This window comes from Mangifera indica, chromosome 16, assembly GCF_011075055.1.
Source record: "Mangifera indica cultivar Alphonso chromosome 16, CATAS_Mindica_2.1, whole genome shotgun sequence".
Lineage (NCBI taxonomy): Eukaryota > Viridiplantae > Streptophyta > Magnoliopsida > Sapindales > Anacardiaceae > Mangifera > Mangifera indica.
The window spans coordinates 4859794-4874723 of NC_058152.1; the positions used below are offsets into that span (position 1 = coordinate 4859794).

General features: G+C 34.0%; 2 protein-coding genes across 3 annotated transcripts; one reads left to right on the forward strand and one right to left on the reverse strand.

Moving 5' to 3' along the window:
* Window positions 1-804: 804 nt before the first annotated feature.
* On the forward strand, window positions 805-4349 carry LOC123199122 (putative U-box domain-containing protein 50). 2 transcript variants are annotated; one of them, XM_044613975.1, is made up of 8 exons: window positions 805-1189; window positions 1284-1399; window positions 1496-1629; window positions 1685-2126; window positions 2264-2404; window positions 2489-3028; window positions 3103-3816; window positions 3933-4349. In XM_044613975.1, exons 1-8 carry the CDS (start codon window positions 1027-1029, stop codon window positions 4128-4130), a joined length of 2448 nt encoding a protein of 815 aa, XP_044469910.1. In that variant the 5' UTR covers window positions 805-1026; the 3' UTR covers window positions 4131-4349. The 2 variants fall into 2 exon arrangements, with proteins under 2 accessions (XP_044469910.1, XP_044469911.1); XM_044613976.1 differs by having other exon boundaries at window positions 806-1189; window positions 1703-2126.
* LOC123199123 (nucleobase-ascorbate transporter 11) lies at window positions 4249-11619 on the reverse strand. Its single transcript, XM_044613977.1, has 10 exons — window positions 10597-11619; window positions 9727-9824; window positions 9451-9621; window positions 9055-9155; window positions 8415-8550; window positions 8152-8202; window positions 6421-6708; window positions 5886-6120; window positions 5010-5290; window positions 4249-4744 (listed from the first exon to the last, which is right to left on the reverse strand). Exons 1-10 carry the CDS (start codon window positions 11294-11296, stop codon window positions 4511-4513), a joined length of 2295 nt encoding a protein of 764 aa, XP_044469912.1. The 5' UTR covers window positions 11297-11619; the 3' UTR covers window positions 4249-4510.
* Window positions 11620-14930: the final 3311 nt, after the last annotated feature.

Genomic DNA, 14930 nt, shown 5'->3' on the forward strand with positions numbered 1-14930 from the left:
AACTTTTTTTGAAATTAAAATTTGAGGCAAGAAAATACACAAATTAGTTTCCAGATATTGTTTTGCACAGTCAACTCTTTGTCGGCAATCTCACAACAAATACAAAGGCCAAAATATTTCAAAAAACTAATTGTTTATTTATATGATAAAATTTAATATTAAGATTAAAGATAAAAATATTATTTAGTTAAAAATATTTAAAAAATTAAAAAATTATTATATTTTTTCTTTTAGTTTAAAAATTTAATAATTTTTTTAATCTGAAGTTTGAAAAGTGATAATTTTTACTTAGAGATATTTTCTCCTTTTCAGTAACTATCTTCTCCCTAATCGTCAATATTCTCTCTCCCTCCAATCTCTCCCATCGCCTTTCTCTATCGTCTTTGTTCATTAAAGACGAAGACAAAATCATCTTTATAAAAAATAATGATGATGATCTTCATTTTTCAAATGATAATAATAATAGAGATGACAACAAAAGAGTGTGAAAGGAGAGAAAACGTTGATGGTCAGAAAGAAGATAATCATCAGAAAATAAATTTTAAGAAAAGAAATTATTATATTTTAAATTTTAAATAAAAAAATTATTAAAATTTTAAATTAAAAAATATGATAAAATTTTTATTTTTTAATATTTTTAACTAAATAACATTTTTATTTCTCAATCCATCCAAAATTTCACTCTCAAAGTCAAGCTGGCATGGAGTAAAGTCCTATGATGATCCATGCGTTGCTCTCGTCAACAAATATTTCATTTTAAAAAGACGAAGACAAGGACTAATGAAAAACCCCAGAAATTTCATATCAAATTATAGAAAAGTAATATACAAGGCTAAGAATTGGCGTGCTGCCAATTTGCTGTCCAAATCGTATAAAAAATATCGTCAAGGCGAACACAAACACTCCGACAAAGCTTTGAAAATAAACTCAACCCTTGAAATTCTCTTTCCTTTCTACGCCTCAATTATGTTGATTTTTGATTGAGCAGTGATTCCAATTAACCTTCGTATTGAGCTTTGACTGTGAATGGACACTGATGTGGAGAAGGTTTACGTTGCTGTTGGCAACGATTTGCAGGATGGACTCAAGACTTTGGCTTGGACTCTTGCAAAGTTTGAGTCTCAGCCATTCTCCATTGTCATTCTTTATCTTACCTATGACATCTCCAGGGATCTTGTTTACACCCCGCGTAAGTTTTCATCAGTTTTCTGCTTCACTTGATCACCGGTCTTTTTTGTTATTAATTTTTTTGTGATTTTGATTTGTGGGTTCATTGTTTTTAGTTGGCTGCAAGCTTCCTGCAACTTCTGTCAGTGATGAGGTGCTGGAAGATCGTCGGAAGCATGAAGAAGGGAAGATTGAAGAGTTACTCTCCAAGTATAAAGCTTTCTGTGCCAAGGTTTGATTGATTGTTTCGTTTTATCTTCTTTCATACATGAATTCAGTAATTTGATTGCATTTCTTCTTTATTGTTTTATTTTTTGGGTGTTAATAGGTAAAAGCTGAGACTCTGAAAATTAGAAAAAGCGACGAACCTGTTCATAAACTGTTGTTAGATTTGATCTCAGAACTCAGAATAACCAAACTTGTGATGGGAATTGCTTTCATGAAATCCCCATCAGGATCAGGGTATGTTTTATTTTCTATTGAGAAATTTTGTTGTTGATTTAATTTCAGTTATCAGTCATTTCATCATCTTCAGGAAATCAAGAAGTGCGATTAGTGGGTCGTTCTTTGTCCACCTACACAAGCCTGAATACTGTGAATTGTTCATAATATGTGGAGGGAAACTTGTGTTCCTTAAGGGAAATAACGAGGAAGGAGTAATGGAGGATGATCAAGGAGTCAGACTTGCAAGAATGAGAGGCAACTTAAGAAGTAGATTAACTAAAATATTCACAGAAAATTATTCTATGGGAAGATCGTCTCACTTACCAAATTCACCAAGAAACTTGGACTCCCCTGATTCACAGAATAACTGGGAAAACCATGTCCAGGAGATAGAAAATTATTTCTACCAATTGATGTCTTTGAACTTAGATGAAGCAAATCCTGAAGCTGAGTATGAAGTTCTGCAAACAAGTCCAATGGAAGCAATTTTGGTAGAACTTGAGGACTCTAATATGGTAAGCTTCAGTTATCATCAAAGATAGATATTTTCTGCAATATGTGGGCATGATTTAGCCTAGTTATAGTTTATGATCAAACTAGATTAATAATCACAATATTTTTCTGACAAATATCAACATTTGGGTATGATCAGAGTGTTGCAGAAAAAGTGGAATCTCTGAAAAGTAAACTAAAGGAAGCTGAGGAGATGATCCAGCTGCATAGGAAAGAGGCGAAAACCAACACTGAAAGATGCAAAAAAGCTCAATGGGCTATATGTTTATGCACCACCAGTGTACTACTAAAACTGCTGATTTCTGTTTTATATGACTTGCTTTCATAATTCATATCTTTTAATGAATTGTTGATTGAATTCCAGGCTGAGAAACTTGAAAGTCTAAGAAAAGAAGAGCTGGCAAGTCGTTTAGAATTACAGGAAAATTTAGATGATGAGAAAGAACAACTGTATGAAATCACAAGAGATGTAGAGGAGAGCAAAAAAAGATTGAGTTCAGTTTCGGAACTCCTATCCGAGCTGTCAAACAAGCTTCAATTGTCAACAATAGCAAAAGGGCATGCGGAGAAACAATTGGAGAGGGAGGTGACTGCAAGAGCGGAAATGGTTAGAGAGATTGAGGAGCTGAGACGACAACGAGATGTTCTTCATCGTAGAATCGAGTTTTGTAAAGAGAAAGATGCCATTGCAATGGTCACAAGGTCTAGTGATGAACTGATAAGCTGTGGTTATAAAGAGTATGCAGCTGAGGAGATTAGAGTGGCCACTGATGATTTTTCTGAACATTTGAGATTGAAGCGTGGTGAAGATTGGACAAATGTGTATCGAGGACGAATTCATTTTTCATCTGTTGCCATCAAAATGCTCAGCTCAGGATTGTCCCATGATGACTTCCAGGCTACGGTAATCAAATCTTCATGATACTTTCTTCCATATAGATTTTGGTAGAATTTTGAGGGAGGTTTATGATTTTGCAGGTGAAGCTTCTTACAAACATTAGACATCCTCATTTGGTTGCCATAATGGGTTTCTGCTCGGACCTAAGATGTATAGTTTTGGAGTATATGCACAATGGTAATTTAAGGGACATTTTATTTACCTCTAAAAGGAACTACAGCAAACATGGACGGGCTCTTTGGTGGGCCGACCGGATTCGCATTGCTCAGGAAGTTTGCTCGGCTGTCGGTTTCCTCCACTCGGCAGAGCCCAGGCCCATTGTCCATGGCCACCTCACACCATCAAATATCCTCCTTGATCGCAATCTTGTTGCAAAGATTAGTTGTGCTGGGTTGGGAAGGTTTAGTGATCAATGCGATGAAAGATTGGATGTTCGAGCATTTGGGGTGGTGTTGCTGCATCTTTTAGCAGGGAGGAATTGGGCCGCACTACTTGAGGAGGCAACGATGTTGGATCAGACGGCCCTGGTCCAAGTTTTGGATGAGATGGCTGGACGCTGGCCCTTGGATTTGGCAAAGGATATGGCCAGGATAGCAATGAAATGTTTGTCAGTATGCCAAGAGGCCCATAAAGATCTGAGAATTACAAGTGTAACGAAAGAGCTTCATGAATTGAGGAAAAAGGCTGATGGTTTGGCAGCAAGAGGAGTTAGTAAGGAGGTGACTGATACTTTTGCAAATAAAGAAGAAGATTCAACTGATATTCCCAGGGTTTTTCTGTGCCCTATATTTCAGGTTAGTTTCCATTAAAAGAATCAATAAAACACTGTATTAACATTTTTTAGTACATAATTGCATACATAGATAATGTATCGTCATGTGGTTCAATGTTATTTTAATGTTGATTGCAGGAAGTAATGAAAAATCCACATGTAGCAGCAGATGGATTTTCTTATGAGTTGGAAGCAATGGAGGAATGGCTGGGAACGGGACATGACACTTCTCCAATGACAAATCTAAGACTTGACCACAAATTCCTCACCCCTAACCTTACCCTTCGTTCCCTCATTCAAGATTGGCTCAACAAAGACCCAACTGTTTCTTCTTAAAATAACACACTAAAGTTTTATATTCTCTCTTCAAATTTCATCTGGTTATTCTTATCTTCCCCAATTGCATTGAGCAACTGGCCAAGGTTTTGTTTAAAGATTTATCTGCCAAAGAATATACTTAAAGAATGTTTTAGCTTTGTATATAGTAAGAATCAATCATGTTTTTCAATTACAAGGACAAATTTCCCAGGGGCGAAAACAAATAGGTTACAAATACATAGCTACTACTACTTTATTCTTGTTATAAGTAATCAAAATATGTATTGTTAGCTATAATTTTCCCTTTTCATCTTAAACATACCATCTCCAAGCTCCTTAACTCCATCCTGGAAAGTTGTATTGCAACAGGGAAACTTCACAATTCATTCAATAAGTTGTCAATCACCAAACACCACATCAGAACTTCTTGACCCACGAAAAAACCTGGAGATCTTTCTAGACAAGGAATAATCTGCCTGCAAGGATGGATCACTTGCCATGTCTTCAGCGCGAGACCATATGTACACCCCTCGTTCTTGCCTGCTGCCTGGAACAGTATTCTCTAGTACCAATGCCACCACAAGGGTCACCACCATGGTCATTGACATGAGTCCATTTATGGCAAAATCAAGCTGACAGATCCAGTAATAATATTGCAGATCAGCTCTCATGTATCACAAGGAAAAATTAAAAAGATAGCATCATATAATTGACAATAAGTTCACACACAAGCACTCTTATTATCTCATATATATGTATATAGAGTAGTCAGAAGACCCGTATATTTAATCTGATGCATATTTAACAAACTATTTATCTTCCTTGTTTAGAGGAAACTCAATGCAAGACCTTATGTAGACAACACCGAACTAGATATAAATTGGGATGAAGGCTTACTTGTTTACTGCCCGTGTGCACTGGTCCATTAGATGCTGCTGAATAAGGGACAAAATAACTTGGCAATATTAAACTGGACTCAGGTTGGTACTGTTGAAAGTAAGCAGGAACGGACAAACCAAGAAACAATGAAATGCCAACTATCATTATGTTCCTAAAACTTGCTGATTGACTATACTGCAAAGTCGAGAGACCCATTGCCACAATAAGTGCCCACATAAAGCATAGTATGGAAGCAGCCAAGGCCAGTGGTATAGAAGCAAGAATGGCACCAATTTTTCCTGTAATTGAAAAACAAAGAATCAAAAATATTTACACCACATATAAGACATGAATAATCTTCATATGTTTTCTAGGAAAAAAAAATTAGTTGCATGGTAAATCAAAATCCAATGATTACCAAAATTTTACCAATCAGACTCAACAAATTTGGTTGGTTGAATACCAGTACACATATTAAAGCCTAACCAACTTAAATATATGAGTACATTCATGTATACATGAAAAATATATATGATTGTAACAAGTCTGATTCAGAAATCTCAGATCAGTTCTGACTATTTCAAATCTTGAGTCCTCTAAATGAAAATTAACATGTATGCATGAAAAATATATGATTATAATAAGTCTGTTTCAGAAATGTCAGGTCAGTTCTGACTATTTCAAATCTTGAGTCCTCTGAATGAAAGCTATCATGTCTACTTTTTATCAACATATACACAATAACACAAATTTTGTAGTCCAAACTCCAAAATCAATGCCAGTAGACCATAAACCTATGTTCATCAACAAGACTCCTAATGCTTTAATATCAACCCAGAAGAAGTATTCCGCTCTCAATCTTGGTTTTTCAGATGTATGCTTATGGAGTCTTACCTACAAATGAGAAGAGGATCATGAGAACTGCTCCAATTTCTGCCGCCCTTCGGCTAGCCACCTTTGTTATATTAATAGTATGCACATTTTCTGTCAACGTAGTGGAACCAGTACCTGACCCCCAAAGTCCAGCCAATATACTACAAAACCCTTCCAATGCAATTCCTCTGCTAACAACTCCAGGTGTTGGAGGTCTTAAATTGATTAGTATAGATGTAGAGTGATATGTTCCAACCTGGGTAAGTTACAATTAGCATTAATTACACTTACTAAACCTTCTCATTTTACATTCAGAGCTCTTATTTTAGAAATTAAAATTCTTGAAGATCAACAGATAAAATTTGGCAACTCTATTATCATTTTGTTTTCTTAATACCATGCAGATAAAAAGGTTCTTCTCTGTTAATGATCAAACACTTTGTGAACCAGTTGGATAATTAGGAGGGCAAATCCTTCCAAGACAGAAAATTTTCATAATGATAATCGAGTATATTCTATCATATATTCTGATGCATTTGAATAATAAGCTACTAACCGAGTCCACCGATGCAACCAGTGATACAATGATCATGATCATGGAGGTCCCTAAATGGAAGATCGGGATGCCCCACTGTAGGGGGTAGGGGATTCTGACCCATGCAGCAGTTCTCCAAGCGTTGGAAACATCAGTCCTGCAATGCTTCATGGTATATGCATGCTTTATACATGCATTAGTTAAGATGTTTGAACTGGGTATATCAGGGCTGCAACCTTTGTAGTCGTATGCCCCACCAGCAGTCAAGAAGAAAGCATATATCCATGTGATCACAACACTCAGGGGAACCTGTAATGATTGAAAAAATGATAGTAACATGGATTAATGTTCAATGCAACAAACATGATTTATATTATAAATCTGTTGAGCTCTTCTCACCACACTTTCACTCTAACATTGCTAGACAATGAAAAAAGAAACTTCCTACAGGAAGCATGGTCCATCTGATTTTCCCCATTAAACTTAGGATACTTAACCATATATGTTTTATCTGCTAACAAAAATTAATATATCTTTGATAAAGGTAATATATATACCATATATAACAATTAGTACGACTATGTATGACCTTTCTCAGGTGCTTTTAAATCAAATCTAGGAAAAGATCAAGAAACAATTTTATTTTGAAAATAATTAAGCCAATGCATGCAAATCACTACATGTTTTAGTTACTATTTTCTAATTTATCTTGTTCATTTCTAAAGGTGCAGTGGCTCTAAATGGCGTATGGGGAGTTACTATTTTCTAATTTATCTTGTTCATTTCTAAAGGTGCAGCGGCTCTAAATGGTGTATGGGGACTTATTAGTGTAAGGAAGCATGAATTAGACAGAGTTACAGCCTTTTGTTGTCAAACAATATAGCTGAACATAAGTTGATTCATGAATGCAAAAATACTTATGATCGCCCTTTTTGAAGTGCCGCCTATCAGGCATAACAGCATATTAACTCCTCTTAGGCTGACCAAAGATCTTTTGAAGTTTCAAGGTATATTGTGCTCCACTCCTGCCGTTACAGTAGTTTCTCACTGGTGTAGGACAGGAAGAAGATAAGAAGGAGAAAAAATATAGAAAAGAGTAGAAATTAAAAGGAAATAACTCTGAATCTGGTGCAGCATCACCTGCAAGCCAGATTGACAAATTCCAGCAATTTTGCTGAAAATTAAACATTGAAAACAACCATTGCCAACCAATCTCAGAGGAAGTGCAATGCCATGCATAGATGTTGTAAACGTTATTCCTTTGATCACAAGGTTGATTTCACCAACCAACAATTTTTTGAGGTGGCTCATCTGTCAGCCAAACATCACTGTCATACATCATCCAGGCAGAGAACATGATAGAGTGAGTTATGATATACCAATGAATACTAGGGTCCATGCGGCCATCGACTAATATAAAAGAATCTTTTTGCCCAATATGTTGCATCGCTTTAATACACCAAAGAGGGGTAGAATGAGATTGTGTTGCCACATCCTAATAATTAGTTTAAAACACCAAGATTTCTCACATCTATGTCAGCAATGATCCTAAAATCAAGGAGTATCTAATTATTGATGACAGTCAAAATGACAGGAGCAAATAGATCGGCAATTGTTCTTTCTCCCGAGAGGAGGATGAGGAAAGCGTCCTTCAGAGTTTCTCAACAATGAAGGGTGATACTGAACTGTACAAGTAGCTTTTGTGACATCAAAATTACCAAGAATCAACAGGTTTAAACTTGAGATGCGTACCGCATAAATTCTGAACAGACGATGTCCAAAGATAGATATTACTCTCAGGTACTGAAAAAGAAACAACATACAACAATAAGTTCTACAGATACTTTGTGATATAGTTCAAATAAATATGAGGCCAACTAATGGAAAAAAATCTCGTAAATGAAAAACGTAGAGAAATGAAGAAATCTCTTCTACAACGGAATAGATCTCACAAATGCATAGGCAAACTTTGTAGAATTATTTAGATTAGTTCATCTTCTCAGGCAAATGCTTACTAGGGTAAATATAAGGACCAACAATATCAGGGGAATGCTAATTTCCACACAACTTCCTGCTTGTGGAAAACCATAGCTAAAAAATGCTAAACCCACTGCAGCGACAGTTGGTGCCACCACAACAGGGTTAATCAATCTGCAAAACAACATAATATAGCAAGAAAAGAATTAAAACAAATCTAATAGCTTGTGAAAGTACATGATATGCTGCTTTAGACAATTATCGTTTAGCTTCATTAATTTTTCTTGAAAATTACTGATGAATCATACACAGGAAGAATTGTATCAGTTACTACTGAATACTGTAATATTCTTTCCATGGAAATGTCTATCTGTTACAATCCCACTGCACTGCATCTAAATTTGAAAGAATCTGAAGAGGATCCAATTCTGGAAAGTTTAAGGACAAAGGAAGCCTAACAGTGCAAGATTATTTTCATGAACATATTCATCAAATTAGCACTACACCACTGTAAGAATTGGAATTTAAGCATAAAAGGGAAAAAGAGATTTCTAGATAAGTAGTTGAGACAACACAGGAGTAGCTTCACTAATGCATCCAAGTGATCCACTAACTTTACTATTAGATGCACTGATACTGAAAATGCATGGAAATTATTTCTCTATACCCCATGATTACCTTAGAAGAAGGGACATTAAACCACTGAATCCCAATATGCTTTGGAATATTGAACCAACAATTATAGCTCCTTGCAGTTCCCTCATAATATGCTTAAATTTCTGCATCAGTTTGAAACCAAGAAGTTTAAGTTGACAGAAAAAGAGTAAAATACCATTCATGGTCACAAGGTCCTTAATTCATTGAAAAAATCATTACATTTATTCTCATTAATGAATCAAAGATGCTTAATGCCACAGATTATGATACAAATTTTAATTTCTTGTATTTCATAGCAAAACTTATCATAGCCCAAAATGCAGAATCATTTTGCCTGATTTGGAATATTGAAAGGATTTGTGATAAAGTTAACTCATGGACAATTAATAATACAATTATTTGTCTAATTGAACTTACATGTTCGGTGAGATTTCGATACTCACGAGCATTTATTATAACTAGTGCTGGAGCCAAATACACAAATGAGCTCCCTTGCACTAATGGAAGACGGGTACCAAAGTAGGAATGCAATATTGTTGAAACTCCAGTAACCAGCAGCATTGTAGAAATCAATGTGGCGGTGTCTTTCTGTCAACAATCAGGTGAAAATAAAGGTAGAAATAAATAAATAACAGTCAAGTCCCTTCCTATGCTGCATTAAACATCATATTATCCATAAGAGAAGATTCTTACGTCTGTTCCACCCATGGCAGGTACAATAATCAAGGGGATGAATATAAGAGAACCAACCAAAGATAAAAAGTGTTGCAGACCATAGCATATGAGTGGTACTGCAGTAATATAGAAACCATATAAGAGTGAGAAAAAAGAATTAATTTTGCAAGTTGATTCAAGGCTTCAAGAGATTCAAGTATTAGTGCATGTGAAGATGGAAGTAAATATAGCTTTTACAATGAAAATCATACAAAGAAAGCTATTAATGCAAATCATGATAACCAATTACAATATAGTGCAAGAATGCATGGCTATAACCACCCTATGAACTATCATAGATATTTGAAATAAACGAGGATACTAGAAGACCCTCCAAATCAGACTGACATGAGCCATCAATCACAAGCACAAATTAAAAAGAATTTAACATTCATCATCTACATAAAAAGGTACCGCGCATAACATGGATAAACTCCTTCTATCGCTCTGTTTTTCCTTTTTGCTTGGTTTTTTAACTTTGGTTCATTTTCACTTGCCTATTATTTGCGTTTTGTAGAACCAGCCTATCAATAGTCATCATGATTCTTCTCATTAAAAATAGTAAAAATATACAAGCTGTCATTCTTTATGTATTAGATCTTAAACTAACATTATTCTCTCTTACTCTTAACCAACATCCACATTCATAGGCTGCACTAATTTGCTTGCTTACCAATGCTCCAACATCTGCAACACTCCGTACTATATAAACTATAACATCTAGGCTTATGCTCCACACTAAATTAACAATTTCGCCACGGAACCAACTAGAACTAACAAATACTAACGAAATCTCATATACAAAAAGACACCATAAAGACAATAAACAAATAACAGGAAAAAACTAACCGAAACCCGGATTATCCCTCAGTCCAAATCTCATCTGTGACTGTCTGTGCCACCCTTCATCAGAAGGCTCTTGCCCACCTGGGTAAATATAAATTTGCTCATCTCGTTCAATTTTCTCTTCCTCTTTCTTAGTTTCAACTGGATTAGCCACATGAACCTCATGTCCATTACCATTAACAGTTCCCTTTCTATCTCCATTTACATTCACATTCCCATTCAACCTCTCACCAACTTTATCCCCCAAAATAGCCTCTTCTCTAATCCTTTTTCTTTCATTCTCACCACCTCGGACATTTCCATTATGTCTGAACCCCGAAATTCCACCATTTCTAGCATTATCATTCCTCCTCCCATCAGGCCCAGCGGTAGTATCAGCTTCGATTTCGGAGCCTGCATTGGGCCTGGTTCGGCCCAAAATAGGATCAATTTCAATCTTAGGTGAAGTACCTCCTCCTCTACCCTTCTCTATATCAAAACCAGCACTATCAAACTTCTCACTAGCACTTGTAGTTGTTTCTCCAGAGAAACTTGAAACAAAACCAGTTTTCTTAGCCCAAGATCTCAACTCTCTTGGATTATGATCGGTTTTTCGCACAAAGGGCTCAATATTTGGCAACATAGAGCTCAGTCTGGTCCTGGCGCTACGACCCTTTTCTCTCTTGTGCCCGTCCATGGAATTTGAGGTCGACCCAGGTTCCATTTCAGCTTTCTCTCAAATGGGTGTGAAATTTCTCTTCAGAACCAAAAAAAAAAAGGACAAATGAAGGGCAAGAACCGGTAGATGAAAGAGGCAATGAATACAAAAAAAAAATATATATATATATATATATAAAATGAAGAAAGAGTTGAGTTGAGTTGAGAGAAAGTAGAAGGAAAGCAAGAGTGGATGAGTGAGTACAGATGTGTCAGAGAGAAGCAAGAGAGATCATTATGTTTACATCAGAAGGATAAAATTTCAAAATGTGATAATGGTGACTGGCGAGACTGGAGAGAGTAGAGTGAAATGCTTTCTGAGAATTAGCTTCAAATTCAGGCAGCTTTTATTTATTTATGTATTTATTATTATTATTAATTGAGTTTGTCTTTTGTGTGCCTTTTAGATCTGCATTACCGCTCGCGGGCTGCTTTCAAGTTGTGACTTTTATGCAAGATGAAATTACTTTAATACCCCTTACTGGGCCGTATGATGACGAGTTAATTACATGTTACTCCCAGATATTTTTGATTCGCTTTCGAAGTCCTGCCACTTCAAATACTACGAAAACCCCCCTTGAACCTGACCATCTTATGTTCGTAAATTCTGTTAATTAAATCTGAAATGACAATACTCCCACATAACAATGTTAAATATTAATTGAAACATATTAAAATTATCTATTACTTTATATGTTTTGATAAATTATTTAAGGCCAAAGGATTTATTCACAATCAAAGTTTATTATATTCTCAAATTAATATTTGTTAAATATTGAAAACTTAAATATTCACATATAAACAGTTAAAATTAATAAAATTAGTTAAATTTTAAGTTAAAATTATTATTTAATTAATAATATATTAAAAATAATATTAACTGATTCTATTAATTTTAATAATTCATGAATTTATATTTGAGTTTTTAATATTTATTAGGTATTAATTTAAGAATGTAACAAACTTTGGGTGGGAATAAGTCCCTTGGCCATTATTTAATAATGTAATTTATTTATTTGGTTTACAAAATTTTGAAGTTCCTTTATAGAGATGTTTTTTTTTTTTTAGTTTTATTTAATTTTTGGATTAATCTCAGCTGAAATGATGGGGGAGTTTTCTGATATTTGAAATAGTGGGACCAATCGGAATCAACCGAAACTATAGAGGTTAAGGTGCCCCAATATAGATTGATAGTGACGTACGGCGCACCGCAAAATTTTGAGAATTATTTTATAATAATAATTTATTATTATTATTATTATTATTATCTATAGGTATAAGAATAAATTATATATAAATTTTATAAATTTGGGTAAATAAATTAATAAGATTTATTATATATTATTACTTTTTATAAGTATAAAAAATAAATAATATTATATATATCTATTATAGTATTTAATTGATTACTTAAATAATGTATTATTATATGTTTTAATATAACTTTATTTTTAATTTAAAATTTCTAAATTATCAAATCACATATATAATAATATATTATCTAAATACATAATTAAGTATTTAAAAAATTTGATATGTATAATTTTATTGAGTCAAGAACCTAAGGATTAGGTCAACAAATTTTAAGTATATTAAGTCAATTTTTGACCTAGAAATAGAAGTTCAATATATATATATAGTAAACTTTGAAGAAAGTTTAATGTATATGCCAAACTTTGAGACAAAGTGTTCATGATGTAAATATAAGTTAGGGATTTTATAGTAATTTGCCATGTAATGCTAAAATGTGCAAGTGGGGGTTTGTATGAAAAATATTGTAAGCTATGAGTGCCAAATAAAATTGTAATACTGCTGGTAAATAATATAACATTATATTCACACTAAACTTCGACGATGAAAAGAAAAGAGTAATTGATAGATGTTTAAGTTTGAGTTGATATTGCAATTTCTTAGGTAATGCTGGATCGTTTTGTTTAATTTGGAGGTCCATGTGAAATTTTACAAGCTAAGGGCCTGATGGAATTTCATAGAAAGTTTGGTGAGTACTCGAAACTTTGAAAATTGAAAGGATAAGTGATAGGTATATAAGCTAAAATGGTGCATTGTAATTTTCTCAAGTTAGAAAGTATAATTTGGGGATACATGTGTAAATTAAATAAGTCAAGAGGACCAAAAAAATATTTCATACTAAGATATTATAGCTGGAAATCTTGGTTTTTTTAAATTTTAGTGATACTAAATGTATAATTTGGGGGTAAATATAAGAATTTTGGAGTGTAGGTGTAATATTTATTAAATTTCTTTATAATAGTGTTACGTTGAGAAAATATTTTGTTTTTTTAATTTTTAATAATTACTCATAAGTATTTGGATAAAATTTTGATTTATTTATTTTTGAATACTTCTTAACAATTTTTATTAGAATTTGTTCACAGAAAATTGCATCTGTCCTGAAAAGAATCTCATTGTTTGGTTGCACAATTAGAGTAAGTCTTTGAGAAGTTAAAGGAGTTTTTACCTGACAACTAGTTGACGAATGGAGTCATGATGTAACACTCAAGTATTTATGTCTTTTTCCTTTGTATTTGAATTTGAAGTGTTTGAAATTAAGTATTTGTTGTTTGGGAGCAAGCACAGACATGCACCATAGGGGTGGATGCCCATTCATGCCTTAAGAAGGGTAGAATTGTCATTTCATATTAGATGCGTGAAAATGTCTAAGTGTAGAGCACAAACAATCATGCATGCTAAGAATGCATGCGCGTTCATTTGTTTAATGAATTTGAATTGGATAAGAAGTCAATTTCCTGGTGATTTTGGGACATGTTTTTAGTTATATAATTGAAGGAACGACCATACATGAGGGAGACACAACCGTTTGTGGTGTTATTACACCAAAATAGAAAGGAGTTCAAAGGTTGTTTGTCTCATTATTTATGTCTTATATTTCAAAACCAAAACTGAAAATTAAGAGCATTTGAGGGACTTTTAGAACATTGTTGGAAGATCGAAGTATTGCCAAAAATCCATCTAAGCCATACGAAGACCTTGCTAGCAATGGAAGAGAGGCAAGTAGATGACTTTTCCCTTTCTAGATTGAGTTTTTACTTTGTTGGATGTCATGCTTTGTAGACTATATGGCTTACTAGAATGAGTGTATTCGAATAAAAAGTGATTGTGGATAAAGAATTGCATGATCAGTGATTTGGGAGTATGATTAATGTTATAAAGATTGATATAAAGATGTTGGAATGTTTAGAGATTAATTGGTGTGTTGTGCTTTGGCCTAAATATATGAAAATAGGTAGGATAGAGACCTTTAGACGTCGATGAATGAACATTTTTTCTTAACAGGGATGCTCATTCATTCTTAATGAAGATGATAGTTCCTTGTGTTTCTGACACATGTTCATCTTAGGTTTTAAACATGAACGAACGTTTGATATAGGACGTACGCCCGTTTATGGTGTTTTAAAATGAATGATCGTAATAAGGAAGGATGATTGCGAATGAAGAATGAGATTTAACGTCGTTAGTCTACTGTTAGTTTTAAGGTTAGACGAACACTCATTTGGAATAAGAGTGAACTCCCGTGCATAATATATGTGAATGGCAAGGGGAGTAAGGGTTAAAATGCTCATTTGTATAGTAAGAAAAAGACAATTTCATCTTTATGCTAT